The sequence below is a fragment of the Gekko japonicus genome, unplaced genomic scaffold (assembly GCF_001447785.1).
Source record: "Gekko japonicus isolate JY-2015 unplaced genomic scaffold, Gekko_japonicus_V1.1 scaffold247, whole genome shotgun sequence".
Lineage (NCBI taxonomy): Eukaryota > Metazoa > Chordata > Lepidosauria > Squamata > Gekkonidae > Gekko > Gekko japonicus.
This window is the reverse complement of record NW_015166427.1, coordinates 1,064,607-1,080,766: the sequence shown is the minus strand read 5'-3', so window position 1 is coordinate 1,080,766 and position 16,160 is coordinate 1,064,607. Positions and strand designations below refer to the sequence as shown.

The window sequence follows — 16,160 nt, the reverse complement described above, 5'->3', positions numbered from 1 at the left end:
CCTGGGGGGGGGGAAGATCCTTTCCATAAATCCAGAGCTGCCAAACACGGAGGGTTCTAAATGTGTGGGACTGCTCATACCATCCCAGTTGCTTTCCCCCCCCTCTATGAATGAGGTTAAATTGAACAGGACTAAACTATTGTATAGATGGCACTACACTCCGCCTAGATAGTGTCTGGTTCTTCTGCAAGTTCTCACATTTTCTGATTTCATCAGATCTTCCTTTTCTTATTAATTGGGGGCTTTTTTTGACGGGGGCGTATTTTTGTTTCACCTGCAGTGCCTGTGCAGTAGGCCCTTCATCTTTTCCCTCAGACAGTTTGACAAACATGATAGATAAGAAAAAGATGAGAACATTAAAAAAGCATGGATAAATCACATCGGTAAATCCAATCATGCTTATTAAACAATGGATATTTCAATCTGATTTTAATGAAGAAATCGGTCCCTTTTTTTGCTGTATGATGATGTGTCATCAAACAGTGCCAGGTGGCTTCCGTAAGATCGTACCTTTTATTATTAATTTCCCCTCAATTATTTTTATCTGATGAAGGGTGCATGCATGCGAAAGCTTATACACGGAATTAAACTTTGTTGGTCTTAAAGGTGCCACTGGACTCAAACTTTGTTCTAATTTGTTTGGTGCTGTTGGTTGTTATGTCAGGTTTTAATGCATACAAAAGTCTGTGATTTTCAGTGCCACCCGGTGCAGAGTTACACCCTTCTAAATCCATTAACTTCAATGAACTTTAAAAGGTGTAACTTTGCCACTGTTTCAAAGCAAAAAAAGGGAAAACATTTACTCCATTACACTTTCAGTCCCACCATCCACTCCCGCTTTACTACACCCTTGAACAACAGCTTGATCTGCAGAGATTAGCAGGTTGTTTTATCTCTTAGCTACAAAAGGCTTTTTCTGCTAGGTGCTGCAGATAAAGGTGCTCTTACAGCCTTAGCTAGAGAGACCAGTTCAAAACCACTCTCTCTGTGTGTGAATGTGTGTGTATGGGTGCAAGTTGGTGATTCTCTGTAGTTTTAAATAACAGGTAGCTTATGAATTAATAGTAGCAGATAACATTGATATAAGCTGATTTCTGCATGTATTGGCTTATACTAAAATTCTGTCTCTCTCTTCTTGCTTCAGTGTTTACATGGATACTGGTAGGCATCTACTGAAAGATGTTTAATACTTCCAATGAAGCTTTGATCAAAAGATGTATGACCTACGTAATTACCCTGAGTCTCATTAGTACAAATTTCCTTCAGCGCATTTGAGAAGAACAGAAATCTGCTATTTGCTTGATTCTTGACAATTTATGAGACAGACAGGGTTGCTAACAGGCCTGATGGGAAAAATAAATTGCGCCTTTAACTGAGGCCTGATGTTTGGAAACAGGGAGATGAAGTTTTGTGTAGCTTGGAGGTAAATAATGTCATGGGGCAAATAACATCCCTTTCAGCCTCTGATAAAGGGGCAGGACATTTCCCCCCAGGCAGTTAGGAACCCTAAAGTCAGATAAATATCTGTATCCTGTATGCATGTCCCATGCCTGGCAGTAAACTTTGATTCGTTCAAACAGTACTAGATATGAGTCATTTGCAAAACAGTGTACACTGTAGACAAAAAACATAACACTTTGGGCTCAAAATTGTTGTTTGTTATTAACTCAATTTGTTTTATAATGGTGTTTAAGCCTGTTCGAAAACATAACACTTTGGGCTCAAAATTGTTTGTTATTAACTCAATTTGTTTTATCATGGTGTTTAAGCCTGTTCAGTGTCGTTATTTTGTTCGTTTCCACTGGTTTCAATGGGAACACAGTCTCAGGAATAACTATAGTAATCTCGGGGAACACAGTCTCAGAAATCACCACCCAAAAGATCTTCTGTGCCAGATTTGTGGAACCAATTTGATTAAAATTCTCAGTTGTGTAGAAGGCAAAGGAAGGTTTGACAACATTGTTTGTGTATTTTCTTTTCTGCTGGGATTCTCACATGGGGGTGGGGAGGTCTATTTTTAAATGGAACACTCACCCTACTGTATCTGGTTCTTTTCTGCATATTTCCTGTAGCCTATCTGATTTCTGGTATTGAAGCTAGGCTGGGATAAACATGCTTCAAGCAGTGGGGTGCAGTAAAGCTAGTGTGTATGTGGGAGGAGAATTTTGCTTCCCTCTCTGATTTCTGGTATTGAAGCTAGGCTGGGAGAAACATGCTTCAAGCAGTGGGGTGCAGAAAAGCTAGTGTGTATGTGGGAGGATAATTTTGCTTCCCTCTCCCATGCCTTATCTGTGCCAAAAAAAAAAAAGTAGACATTGCTCTCCATTTTTCACCAGGATGAGCAGTCTTGTGGCTGTGGGGTGCCACCACTGCTGCTTGTTGACATCTGCAGTTCTCCATAGTCAGATCTCAGACTCTCACGTACAGAGATATCATATCATATCCTTTCTTTTTTCACTGATCTCTCCCATTGATGTGCATGTTTGCTCTCGTCGCAGGGAGGGGGCAGAGCTTCAGCCTCTCCTACTCTCTTCCCACCTTCCCTAGTCTACAGTCTTGTTTGCCTGCCTGCCAGCAGGTGCAAGTAACATATTTATGTCTGTGCCAAAAGGATAAATGCATGCCTATTCCCCCCCCCCCGGAGGTGGGTAACACCTGAGCTTTATCTCCCACCCTAGCAGGCACAGCCTGTGATAAGAGGATACCACCCTTGTATAGAACTGAGAAACGTCTTCCCAAGCCAGCAGGCAACTACTGTGATTGGTGGAAATGCTGTATGGAGAAATGCTAGTCGATTTGATCTTGTTCAGCAGGAAGATCTGCTGACTCTTCAGACATCCCGAGCAGGTTCCCATCTGCTGAGTCATTCTTCCTTCCCATCGGCTGTGGAACTGATATCAGATGGCAAAGGCCTCAGAATAATGACCAAATCTGAATGTCTCCAGGTGTTATAGAATGGCATAGTTATTGAATTTGGAGTAGTTATGTTAATTATATTGAAGAACGGACATCATTCCAATCAGATCTTGCTTATCTGACTGCACTGTAACGAGCATATGGTAGGCTTCTCTTCCCTGTGCTCTCAGTGCCACACCAGTGATCAGCTGTTGACTATAGAGAATGCACACTTTGTTCTTAGGATGTTGCATATCTAGTTCTTCCCCAGTAACAGAACAGCAGCAGATATTTCTAAATTAATCCTTTGTGCTATAATAGAGGAAAGTCCTTGCTGTATAATCTATGTAGCAAATCCAGCCCTTCTGCCAAGGAAATATCGGGGAAAGCCTTTCCCAGACAGAACTCTGGACTCTGCCTCTACAATCCCACTTGAAGGGCTGTAGAGACCTTGTGACCCTTGGTGCAAAAACAGATCTAACAGTAAACAGAAGGTCTTGTAAAGAAGGATAGGAAGAAAATCTACAAAGAGGGATGAGTGAGAATCTATATAGTTTTTAACCTTTATATGCAGGAACAGAAATCCAAAAGCATTTCATTCTCAGAATGTTTCCCTAAATTACACAGTTCAAGTATTTGGGAAGTGAGGGTTAGTCATAGAGCCACAAACGTTTGCAGAATGCCAAAAGGAAGGCACTTGGTTTTGGTTTTTGGTTAACAAGAATGAGGAAACTTGGTAGTAATCTTCAAAGATGTTTTCCTTCCCTTTTCCTTTGAAACGCAGATGTTCCTGTCACTTCAACTCCAGTCACCGCTTTCTACCATGGCTGCATGACGGTGAAAGTCAATCAGCAAGCTCTGGATCTGGACGAGGCCCTCTACAAATCCAGTGATATCACATCTCATTCGTGTCCTCCAATAGAGACTGATCAATAGATGTGATTGAAACCCCCAAAGTTTTATATTAAAAAACCCTCCCAATGCTTTTAAATATATATATAAAGATATAAATTATTCAGACTTCCAGCACTGTGTGTATAGTTCTCTTGAACACTGAAGTTATGTAGAGCTACTGAAACTCAAATGTCAGATTAATTATTGAAACATTTCTTTGCTTTGGAGAGTTTCAAATGTGTAATATATTTGTAAATAGTTCAAAGGACTTAATAACCCAAAGCTGCAAACGATTGCCTAACGGTGAGTAGTTAAGAGACAGATTATATCTGTCATGTTGCAACTGGTAATATATTCTGTGCGGACTGGAAGATTTAAAATAGTTCTGTATTTTTTTATTACCAAATGCTGCTTCTTGATTTACAAAATATGTAAGAATAAAACATGAAACTTTTTTGGACTTAACTGCAGCAAGGGACAGTCTTTCTTTGGGTGGATTTTCCCCCCTTTGTCTTTATGGTGCTGATGGTTTTTGATGTTAGTTCAATTTGGTATCAATTATTTTATTTACCATTGAGATTTCACAATTGGCTTCCTGTCTAGGGAACAACCTTTGCAAATCTGGGCACAATAGGCTTGAATGTGGCCTTCTGGAAAAGCTGTGCTTGGCAAATAGCCATTATTGGTATGGACCAGCAAGGGCACATATGTGATGGACCTTTGTTTTCTGAATTCGATGGTTCAGCACGAACCAGAAGCCAGTACAGTCTGCTGTGTGAGAATCAGGACTTGCAAACTGTGCCATTTGCCTGTCCACAGGTTTACAGTACCCTGACTGCTTGATCTAGTGCTCTTCTGGAACTGGCTTCAGAGTCTGTATGGAATAACCAGCTTGATACAGAGCAGACACTCAGCTGCAAACATCATAACTTTTCCATGTTGCCTGGCAGGCTTCACAGGAGAGGGAAGGTACGGCTGGTTCAAGGCCCTCTGCCAGCCAGGAGAGGTAAATGGAGGCTCCCTGAGCCAAGAGGACTTGGGCTACCTTGCTTCTTTCTTCCTCCTCCTATGCCTTGTCATGACAGAGGCAGCTCTCTGGGGTGCCAGGCATGAGCTCTTGCTCCAGAGTTAGGTTCCCTAATACTGCTGCCTCCCAGAACAAGGCTGCAGAAGGCTAGCCATCCGGCTTGCATCTTACTCCTGGGATACAAGGGGTAAAACAGACATTGCAGGTGCCGTCTGTGATTGCAGGATCCAATCACTTTAAAAGTATAAAGCTCTTTCTGTGTGCGTGTGTGTATTCGGGCCATGATGTTGGGCAAGTGGTGGGTTACCCCCTCCCCCTGTAACCTTTTCCCAATGTGAATTGGCTCCCAAGAGATGCTATTTGTCCAGATAAGGAAAATATATAGGGATATGTTTCCCCTGCTTGCAGACACTGCTTGGGGGTGGGGAGGGGGAGTGATTTAAGGGGAGTTAAAAAAAAAAGATCTCACCAAGCGCCTGTAGTTCTCATCTAAGGTACACAGTACTACACATAATCATCTTCCTACTTGGAGACGTTTGAAAGGGAGATGGGAGATCCAGTAGCAGATCTTATGACATTTTGTCTAGTGTGGTTCTGAGTCAGAGCAGCCTTGCAATAAATTTTATGAATTTCTTTCTGTTTTTTACAGAGAGAGAATGTAATTTCAGCTTATTCAATGTTTTTCTTTTTTTTCCTCACTGGAAATCTGCGAGGAGCTTCAGTGATCTATATGAATTTTTAAATTGGTGTGCAGGAACAGAAGAGCTCTCCCCCATACACACACAATGTGCACCCAAAATATCAGTGTACAAAGGGAATGAAGACCCCTGCTCATTCCCACTGTTCTCTTCCCCCACCCCTGTGCGGCTCCATCCTGTGGCTGCGCTGTTAAACACAAATATTTCCTTTCCTTGATGAGTGTGATGAAGTGCACCTAGATGAAAGGAAGACAAAAGATGCTCTGTTATCTGCCTATCGTAATAGGACGGCCAGAAGTGTTTGTTTGCACATACGTTCCTTCTCTCATTCTGCATTCTTCTTGCTCACAGTGAAATAGGCACATTTCTCCATATTTTTTCACCTGAGTTAAGCCTGTTACATTTGGTCTTTCAACAGCTGTGGGGACTTGTTTGACAGTGTTCCCTAGATCAAACTGGGCTCAAGTACTTTGTCAATTTCCAGTTTCCTTGTTGATCCGTTTTCTGGTTATCCCCCACCTTTCCCTATCATGAATGTTCAGAGGGTCTGTGGCAGCTACCATCCCAGTTGTTAAAAACCAATGTGCCATCCTAGGTTTCATTTATTTCACTACACAAATGCACAGTTGTCCTATAGATATTTGCAGCCATTCCCAGAGTTCGTTGGGTTATGAGCGTGATCATTAGTTTCTGAAGCCAAGTGCTGGAAAGCCTGTAGTTTTGAGGAGTTTTTTCCCCTTCTATAAGTGGACATTTTCTGCCCCCAAACCATTTTTTTCAGCAAGCCTCTAGACTTTGAATTCCCTACTGAGTCCTATGTAAGTTATCACAGGTTGAAAATACAGTTCAAACATTTGCGAATAGAGCTGCTTTCCCACAGTACTCCAGCTGACATGCACAGATCTGCTGTCTTTTCTGGTTCTACCAGCTCCAGAATGGAAACTGAGTGAGCTGGATTCAACCCAGTGAGCAGGTGAGTGGAACTTGCCATAGGCCACTGTGATGTACAAAACCAGTCATGGATATGGGGAAGTGTTTTGTTCAAATCACATGTGAATTGCTATTTGCTTCCCCAGTATGAGTGGTGAGCAGTAGCTGCAAGCACTGGACTACTCAGTTAATTTGCCAGTATGAAATGAATGCCAAATTATGTTACTCATTCTTTAATCAGCGAAGTATCTTGCTGCAGATTCACTCAAAATAATGCATTGCTTTTTTTCGTTGTCATAGGACTGTTCAGGTGCTGTGTTGAATCCAACCAGCTTTTCCACTAGTGAAAACAGGTGAATGGGGTGCCCTTTTACCACTTAAAATGGTTATCCTGGGGTTTATGGGACCTGCATGGACAAAAGCCAAGTGGGACAGGGGCTGTATTAAGGAGGAAAATTCAGTTAAGCAAAAAAAGCTGGCTGGATCCACCCATTCTCTAGATAGTGCTCTGTTTATGTAGGACTCACTCAGTATTGGCCGCACACAGCTGATCAAAATGGGCTTTTTGAGTGATAACTTGTTACAGAATTATTAAGTGCAAGTCCATTGTAGGAAATCACAAAGTTAATCATCAGTGGTGCACATCAAGAGAGAAGGTAGGTGATGCCATGCTCATGCATTTGCTTCTTCACCGTTTGATCAGTCCTGTGTATTGCTTCCTCCCTGAATTTCCCATTTATTACAAGGTTTCCAATGCAGCCTTTGGCTGTTCTATCCCCCTCTCTCCCTGGTTTGAAAAGTCCCTCTGTCCTGGTTATTTTTTGTTCCAGCTTACTCCTCTGTGTTGCCACACTTTCTACATTCACCCCAGAATTATACTTCCTTGGCGTATTTTAAGAATCTCTAAATTTAGGAATTGACTCTTAAATTAGGGATGGCTCACTTGTCGGTATCTGGCCCTTGGCCTCGTTTGTGATTCCAAAGGAAAACACCCACCCACCCCCATTTTAAACAGAAGATAAAGGGCTTTCTAACCTGCATCCCTCAGGTGTGAATGATGATAAACTTTATGTACTAAGAATAAACACTACATAGCTTGATGAATCTGTAGCATATGGAAAAGATAGCTTTATTTTTGATAGTATTAAGTTAGACACAGCACAATCTCTTCACACAAAAGAATAGCCTCAGATCTTTTAAAATAATTTGATAATTCAATATTTACTCTTCAGAAGTTCATACTAAATCTGAATGCTTTCTCTTTCCTTTCTATAACATGCATAGATTTTAAAAGTACAAATATATTACACACAACATATTTTATTGTAAAATAAGTGTCACAATCTTTTGGAAGACATCTTTACCCAAAAGAAGGTACTACATTAACATTAAGGAGAAAGGGAAATCTCTCTCTGTCTGCTTCTCTGTACAGTGCAATCTGAATTCTCTGGACTGGAGCTAAAAAGGCAAAACGAACTGCGAATTAAGTAAAAGATACTGAAATTATGCAGCCAGAGTCCTAGACATTGTTCCAGCAAAGAGGATCCACACCAGGGGTCGTTTCGTAGAAGAAGAGCTAGGGGGTGGATTTCCAGCTCCAACAAACTTCTTCTCTCCTCTTGGCGTTTAAAAATTTGGGACTTTTACATCATGGACAAACTCTCTGATGCAGTGGCTTTAGCTCCACTGCCAAGCCCCATGAGGGGCCCGGCGGTGGACCTGCAAGGCCAGCGGGAGTGTGAGGAAGCCCCGCGAAGGCCCTCCCTGGCCCCAGGCAGGCAGGGGTGGGGAGAGGCAGGGAGGAAGCAACTTACCCTCCCTCTTCTCCTGCCTCCTCCTGGCTGAATTAGGGCCGGAAGCGGGGCGGCCGGAAGCAGGGGGCGGGGCTTTGTCATGTGCCCCGCCCCCATACCTCACCCCGGGGGAACTGTGATCCCCCGTGATTCCCCCCGAAATGACCTCTGATCCACACACAAAAATAGGTACCGCTTTGGTGGGAAGGTAACAGCATTCCATGTACCTTGGTGTTTAATCACGCTGGCCTCATGACCACGGAGAAGTCTTCAGACAGCGCTGGCTCTTCAGCTTGGAAATGGAGATGAACACCGCCCCCTAGAATTGGATACAACTAACCTTCGAGCAAGGAAAACCTTTACGTTTATTGCAAATGTGCATCAGCATTTCTTTTCCATGTGGATGGAGCTGGCCATTCCTGTCCTTGGATGTAAATGGACATCCCCATTGTCTGTCTTGGGCCACTAGAATAGTGTGTGGGGCTCTCTCTCGAGCAGGACTTTGCTGTCTTTGAAATGTCTACTAGGGAAAAAATAGTTACTATGGGGAGGGAGCAATGATAGCAGAAAAGAGAGGTTGAAAATGACCACATGCATCCTTCGCCTGACCGATTGCTCTAGTTCAGAAGATCCGCCTGCAATTCATTTCCATGAATTGTCCACTGGTTGCAAATGATTTGGGTATGAAGAGGACCAATACCATGCCACACAACATGACATGATGACATCCACAAAAGTCTGCTAGCATGGGCAGCACAGCCAAGGTGGTGATTTCTCCTCTTCAGCCTTAACAGTCTCTCGGTGATGGTCTCCAGGTTATGGGACGTATGGTGGAGGCTTTTCACCAGACAGGAAATAGGTTGGTGTATATAACGGAGGGGCATTGGGAGGAAGGCCATAGTTGGAGCTGGACTGAGATGGTGGCTGGGTGTCATCAGATAAGGAAATATCGGTAGATGAGGATGTTGGGAAATTGTTGGTGGGCTGTAATGAGACAAGAGAGAGGTTTCAGCGACAAATGTCAGAGCCATGTTTCTTGTAGCCAAAGCAACAAGGGAGTCTTAATGGTGCCTTGAGGACTGACAAATGGATTGTGCCATTAGCTTCAACTCTGGGTTCGTGAAAGTTCAGGTTAGTCTTTAAGATGCCACAAGGCACTGCTGTAGTTTGCACCTTTCGGTGGTTTACTGCCAACTAGATTTCACGAGTCTTAAACATTCACAAGCAGGAGGCAGCTGAATATGGTTTCAATTTAGGACTGCATTTGCTTACAGCAGTACTAAAGCGTGGTTTTAAATTTAAAAATGTGATCTGTTTTAAGTATTATATTAATATTGTAAGCCACCTTGAGTTCTGCAAGGAAGAAGGACGGTCGCTAAATATTTTAAATAAGCAAATAAATAAAATACTGGATACAGATTACATAGCAACACTCAAGGACAGTTTACAGTAGTAGAGAGGGGATGTCTGGGAGTTGGGAGCGAGGCAAGAAGCAGAATAACTGATTTATAAACAAAAGTATTGTTGTATGTCTTGTTACTCACATCTGGATTTGTTACTTATGTCTGGACATCCTCCCTATCATGGTCTCTGCCTGCAAAGGATATATTTCATTGCACAGACCATGGGTTGTTTTTTAAAAAAAAAGCATAACTTTTCAGTACATCTGAAAGCTGCCGCAGTAGAGTCTAAGTGTCTGCTCAGCAGGAGTGCAATTTGTTGGCTTAGTTTTTTAATGTATGCTCTGTGCTGACTGCCTAAATGTTAACTTGTAACAGCAATAAAATGTTTGAGATGACACACGGCATACACTTTTATAGTCGGGAGAAGAGGGTCTCATTCTGTGTATTTCTTGCACTGTGAACACATACAATATTGATCAGTGAAAGATTATTTAGGAATGAAGAAGAGAAGAAGAATAAATTGGATTTATACCCTGCCCTTCACTACCCAAAGGTGTGTCAGAGCGGCTTACAAACTCCTTTCCCTTCCCCTCCCAACAACAGACACCCTGTGAGGTAGGTGGGGCTGAGAGAGCTCTTGACAGAAACTGCTCTTTTTCAAGGACACCAGAACACTACACCAGAACTGGCACAAGAGCAAAAGAGGAGAGCCTCTCCCTGTCACCAAGAGAAGCTCCCCATGGCAAATGGGATGTCTAGCAGTGCCACAGTGGAGTAACTAGCAGACAGATAAAGCAACAAGGCTCCTGCACCTACCTGAAGAGGTAAATGATAGGATGGATAATGAGGAACAGCTGCTGCAGAAGGACAGAATCCAGTGTACGTCAAAATCTGCTGAGCTGGATTATAGAGGATCTGTGGTGGAGGAGCAGAGCTGAAGGCAATTTGGGACATGGGTGCCTGCACAACACAAGAAAAGAACCAATATTTTGTTTATTTGCCAAGTCCCGATTTTCATATTCATCAGATTATTTGTCTATATGGCCATTGGTTAGTTACTAAGGGCCAAACTAGACATTATGGTGACTATGGGTCTGCTGCCACCATTTTAAAGAAAAAAACGGCCATTTAAAAATACCATAAGAGCCCGATCCTGCACGGCAGGACCAAGCAATCTTGTTTCCTCCACATACCTTTCCCAGTGCTAAAAGAGCCTTGCAGCCTTTTTAAATGGCCAAATTCTTTTAAATTGTGTCAGAGGCCACAGGTTGGACCCACGACTGCAGTAACATCTACTTTGGCCTCAACATCTTCCCCAAACAATGTCCTAATCTAGGTAAAGTGCAATTCAAATTGTAAAGATTTCTATTTTTAATGATGGAAACTCACTTTCTTTTATGTAACAAAAAAGTCAACAGGTGTGCAAGCAGGGGATGTGATTGGCAAGACTCCCCAGGCGTCTGATTGCATGTATGAATGCTGTTCAGTTCCTAGCAGATACCAATCAGAATACCTTGAATAGTTTCCAATTTCTAGACATTTCAGGCAAAGTGATTGCCATTGTTAAGCAGATGCCTTTCTGCAGACAGTTGTAGAACGGTTTTGGGTGGTTGTTTTTTTTTGCATAATCAGAAGATTTTCATTGTAGAGGCAGAACTGAAACACATCCAGGTCATTCTGCATAGGTAGCTATGTCAGGAAGAAATTATTTGATAGAACATTTTTCTCCAGCTCTTTTTGCTGAGTATGTTCCATACATAAAATAACCTTGACAGAAGGAAGCAGCAAGCAACCCAGTGAGGAAAAGGAATAACCTTGATGAGTTAAGCAGATACCCCCTGGTTGGGGCGGGCGGGGGGAGGAGGAGTTGGAGGAAGCACTGCAGAATTACTCAAATACTTCTGTTCTAAACCATTTCATGCCCACGATCTGTGGGGGAAAGACAGTCTTAAAATATGTAAGGAAAGAAAGTTGGATTAAACATGTACAGCCACTGCTGTGCTGCTTCCACGCTCCACAGCATGTGCTTCTTTCTTTGAACAATTGCCTCCCTGTAGCTGAAGAGGAAGTGCACCCATCAGGGCAAGTAAACCTGCAGGACTAAGGAGGGGAAAACCATTCTTCTCTCCTCACAAGAACCATTTTACTGCCGGCCTAAGGCAGTAGCAAGACACCTGTACAGGCCCAGAGCCATGTTTGAAGAATGTAATCACCCTGCTCTCGAGGGTCTGATACTATCCAGGATAAACCTCTCTCATTTACTCTCACTGTCTTATATTCCACATGTTTTGCCCTGTCCTGTGGTTTTTAGTCCTAACCTTTGATTTCCCCCTGAGGGATGTGGGAAGGCAAAACAATCTTAACTATTATTACTTCAACAATTTAAAAAGAAAGATTTCCTCCCCCTGCATCCTGTAGGCTTTAAATTTTTAAAAGAAATCAGCCCTAGAATGTAGTTATAACAATATAACGTTATATTACTATATGTACTAGGTTTTCTCTGCTTTTATATTTATTGAACTTCTAGCCCCTTCTGGTGCAGAGATGTAAGGTGGGGAAGAAGTAGTAGTAGTATTTATACCCCGCCCTTCATTCGGAGTCTCAGAGTGGCTTACAAGCTCCTTTCCCCTCCCCTACAGTAGAAAGGGTTAGAAACTTATTAAAATGAAAGCTTGGACTTCAGAAACCTAGTACACATAATGGTATAATTTTATACAGATAGCAATATTCTAGGGCTAAAAACCCCCATATTCTGTAAACTGCATAACCTGAACTTCTATCCCATGTACAGAGAACAGATGTTTGAAAGGAGGTTGGCTGGGTAGAAACAGTATATTAACTGGAATGTGTTAGGGCTTTACAATATTCATTTTTTGTTGTTCAGTCGCACAGTCGAGTCCGACTCTTCACGACCCCATGGACCAGATCACACCAGGCCTTCCTGTCTTCCGCCGTCCTCTGAAGTTTGCTCAATATTCATATTGCATTGATAAAAGTGATAATATCCACCCTGTGCTGAAAGATCTTCACTAGCTGCCCATCTGTTTCTGGGCACAAGTCACTGTGTGGGTTTTAAAGCCTTAGATGGTACTTGAAGGACTGCCTCCATCCATATTGTTCAGCCCACCAGCTGATATCTTATTTTGAAGGCCTGTTCTCTGTGCCATGACCTTCAGAGGTTAGGCAGGTGGCAATAGGGTTGCCAGTCCCCAGTTGGGGGCAGGGGATCCCCTGGTTTGGAGTCCACCCCCACTTCAGGGCTATTAGAAAGCGAGGGGAAGGGATGCCAGACACACCCCAAGCTGGAAATAAACACAACTTACCAGGAGCAGGGAAGAAAGAAGCAGAAAGTAAATGTAATGTGCCTATGTTACCCAGAAGAGACGTGAGCACGTCAGTAATGTTGAGGGTGGTGGTGATGTTCTAGTTTTTGGACAAAACTCTATGGTTTGAAGCCAATTTTACCATAGAGTTTTGCCCCAAAACTATAATGTTGCCCCTAACGTCACTGACATGCCTAGTGATGTAGGCACATTGCGTTTATTTCTGGGTACGTCACTTTCCGCTCCCAGAATGCTCCCTCCACCACCGTGGGTCCAACAAACCTGGCAACCCTAAGTGGCAACCACAGACAGCACTTACTCATTGGTGTGCCTCAGCTTTGAAATGCCTTCCTCCAGCATAAGAAAGCTCCCTTTAATAGAAGTGGCTCTTTCTCCACTTAAGTTGGAGTAAGACGTCTTAGACTGGAGGAACTTCTAGGCTCAGGCAGGATACCACCCACTATGCAGATTTTTATCACTGGAATAGTTTAAGACCTTACCACATCTTTAAATGCACCAAGTATTGCTGCAGTAACTATGCCAAGAAACAAGCCAATGATGTTCAAGACAGTGGAGGACCAGAGCAGCCGGTACAGGTGAACCACATCCTGACAACTGTTCACGCCAAGGAACTCATAATAGCTGGTGGAGTGTTCTGAGCTGGTGGAAATGGGAAGAAATGGCACCACGTCATGAGCAATTAGGAAAAAAGCAGAGCCACATTCCCGGTCCCACCATGTTAAATTCCTCTCTAATAGGGATGGCATTTAGAAATTTTGACTGTACTTAAAGATGTTGCAATCTAGCTACCTTCCGTTGCAATCTTATAAAATCGATAGAACAATCCAATATTTTAAAAATAAGTTTCTAATCTTCACTAGGAAAGGGCTTTACACAAATGCATGCTAGTTCTGGAGGCTTCAGCAGTTACACCTCTGAATCACCTTCACCTCTGCATTGTGTGCTGTAACCTGGCCTGAGAACTTTGCTTGAAAGGGGATTCAAACGGAATTCTTCAGTTGAGAGAGTCAGTTAGGAGTGGCAGTTAAGAACTGACAGTTGACTGAGAAAGAAGGCTAAGGCTATGAGAGGATCAAGAAGGATCTCCATTCAGGCCTGAGAGAAATAGCTCCTAGAAAAGGGGTGTGTATGATCTCTATTGAGTCTAAAGGAAACACTCCTAAAAGAAAGGTGATCCTTAGGCAGTGGATAAGGAAACTGGAACTTGTTTGAATGTTCCTGTCTTCACCAACTTAAGTGTCTGTGAGACAAAGAAACTTATGCTTGTGTATTTAATCAGAGACTGCCAAGAAATCTCTCTCCTCAAGTTTTAAAGACTTGTCTTAATAACAGAAACAGTTACTTCCTTGTGACAAATTATCTGGCATTTATTTGAATACACATTTACCTCTTTCCTGTTATTTGTTCACCTCATAAGTTTACACAGGAATTCCATCCTTACCATTTCCCATCAAAATTAAATAAAAGTTTGTTATTTTTGAACTACCATCAGTCTCTTGTGTGCCATTTTCAAAATCGGACATAATAAGTATTTTGGTCTCTCCCCTCATTTCCCCTAGACTGGGTCAGCATATCTCTAAAAACATTCAAGGGACCAGGTGGGACAGCCAGAGAGAAAAACAAAGGAGAAAATGAAAAAAGGGCTGCTCAGTGGAGAAGATGAAGAAAAATGAAAAACCCTGTGAGGGAGGGCAAAATCTTCATATATGCCATTTCAGGAAACCTTTTTTAAAATGTAAAGGGCCAGCTGTGAAAACACCTGCTGTATAAATCCAGGACTGGAGCACCCACTCTATTTTTAAATAGCTGTAAACAGTACAGCACTATTTCTGTACACCAAGGTTATCCAAAAGCTACAACTGTACTAACAATAGAATGGAATCTGAAGGGAGTGCTATGTTAAGGCTAAGATGCAGTTGGGGGCCCACTTCCTTTAATCATGCATAAAGGCTCTGTTGTTTATATCTGCTGCTGGTCAAACAGTGCATCTGGGCTGCCAGAATGGAACTAAAGCCATTCTAAAGGCTGAGTAGGAGGGAAGGCCTGATCTCATCAGATCTCAGAAGCTAAGCAGGGTCAGAAGGGAGACCACCAAGGAAGGCTCTGCAGAGGAAGGCAATGGCAAACCACCTCCACTTCTCCCTTGCCTTGAAAGCCCCTTGCTGGAATTGCCATAAATTGACTGCTACTTGACAGCACTACACACACACACAAAGGCTAAATGGTCAGTCAATCTTCTGTCACTGAGGCATTTCAGCTCACTCGCTTTGGAGGGCTCCTAGATCCATTCAGAGGGCCTAGAACTTCACTTGGCAGCATGTTTGACCTTTTTCTTGCTGCTGTGAAACCTCCATGCAGCCAAATTCAGACCTCGTGACCACATACCATCTCAGTCTCATGGCTAGACCATCACAATAGATTATTTGTTCAGAAGTTTCAGTTTACACAGAATGTAGCAGCTTATGTCCAACTATAGTGGCTCACCAAAAGCACATTACAGAAATGTGGCAACATCTGCCCTGGCCAGCTGTACAGTCAAAATTCAAGGTGACATTTTTGTTTATAAAGGCCTTAAGTGCTTGGGCCCTTACATAAGAAGGGCATTTTCAGGTGTGATGTTTAATTAGGTTTGTGCTCAACTTGTAGTGTGAAAACAAACCTTATATTAGTTTGGATTCATGTGGATAGCTTTGTTGATATGAAGCAGTAGAACAAAGTTTGAGTCCAGTGGCACCTTTAAGAATTAAACTTTGTTGGTCTTAAAGGTGCCACTGGACTCAAACTTTGTTCTTATATTAGCTTGGCAGACCATATGATTTCTCTTACATGTTCTACCCAACACTTAACCTGTGGGACAAACATAATTCAGGCGGGTCAAATGCACTTTTAAAACACCAGCCATAGAAATAGCTCTCTGTATCCAAACAAACTCTATAGAATCTCCTCTTGTATTTACTATTTATACACTGTCAGGCACAGCCTACAGGAGCAGCTCAACTAGACAATTACGAAAACCTAACAATCTCTATAATCATTAATTATCATCCTAATGGGTTGATGTCGGGGAGAGGTGGAATTTTGACATTGGTGCTTTCTGGTGCCTTTGGAATAGGGTGGGTTAAATATAAACAATAAACTATAAGTGTAATAGAATGGAAAGGCTGCATCTGAGCAAC

General features: G+C 42.5%; 2 protein-coding genes across 2 annotated transcripts in view; one reads left to right on the top strand and one right to left on the bottom strand.

Annotated features, from left to right (window-relative positions):
- Nucleotides 1-4,230, top strand: part of GAS6 (growth arrest specific 6) — a 66,835-nt gene extending 62,605 nt beyond the window's left edge. Inside the window, exon 15 of the mRNA XM_015411758.1 lies at nucleotides 3,680-4,230. Coding sequence (XP_015267244.1) covers nucleotides 3,680-3,831 — 152 coding nt within the window. The 3' untranslated portion in view covers nucleotides 3,832-4,230. The remainder of the gene's footprint in view (nucleotides 1-3,679) is intronic.
- Nucleotides 4,231-9,053: 4,823 nt separating this feature from the next.
- The window catches only part of TMEM255B (transmembrane protein 255B), a 64,998-nt gene continuing 57,891 nt past the window's right edge, over nucleotides 9,054-16,160 (bottom strand). The window contains exons 7-9 of the mRNA XM_015411757.1: nucleotides 13,464-13,623; nucleotides 10,457-10,600; nucleotides 9,054-9,221 (exon numbers count right to left, since the gene is read on the bottom strand). Of these exons, the coding sequence (XP_015267243.1) occupies nucleotides 9,054-9,221; nucleotides 10,457-10,600; nucleotides 13,464-13,623 (472 nt within the window). The remainder of the gene's footprint in view (nucleotides 9,222-10,456; nucleotides 10,601-13,463; nucleotides 13,624-16,160) is intronic.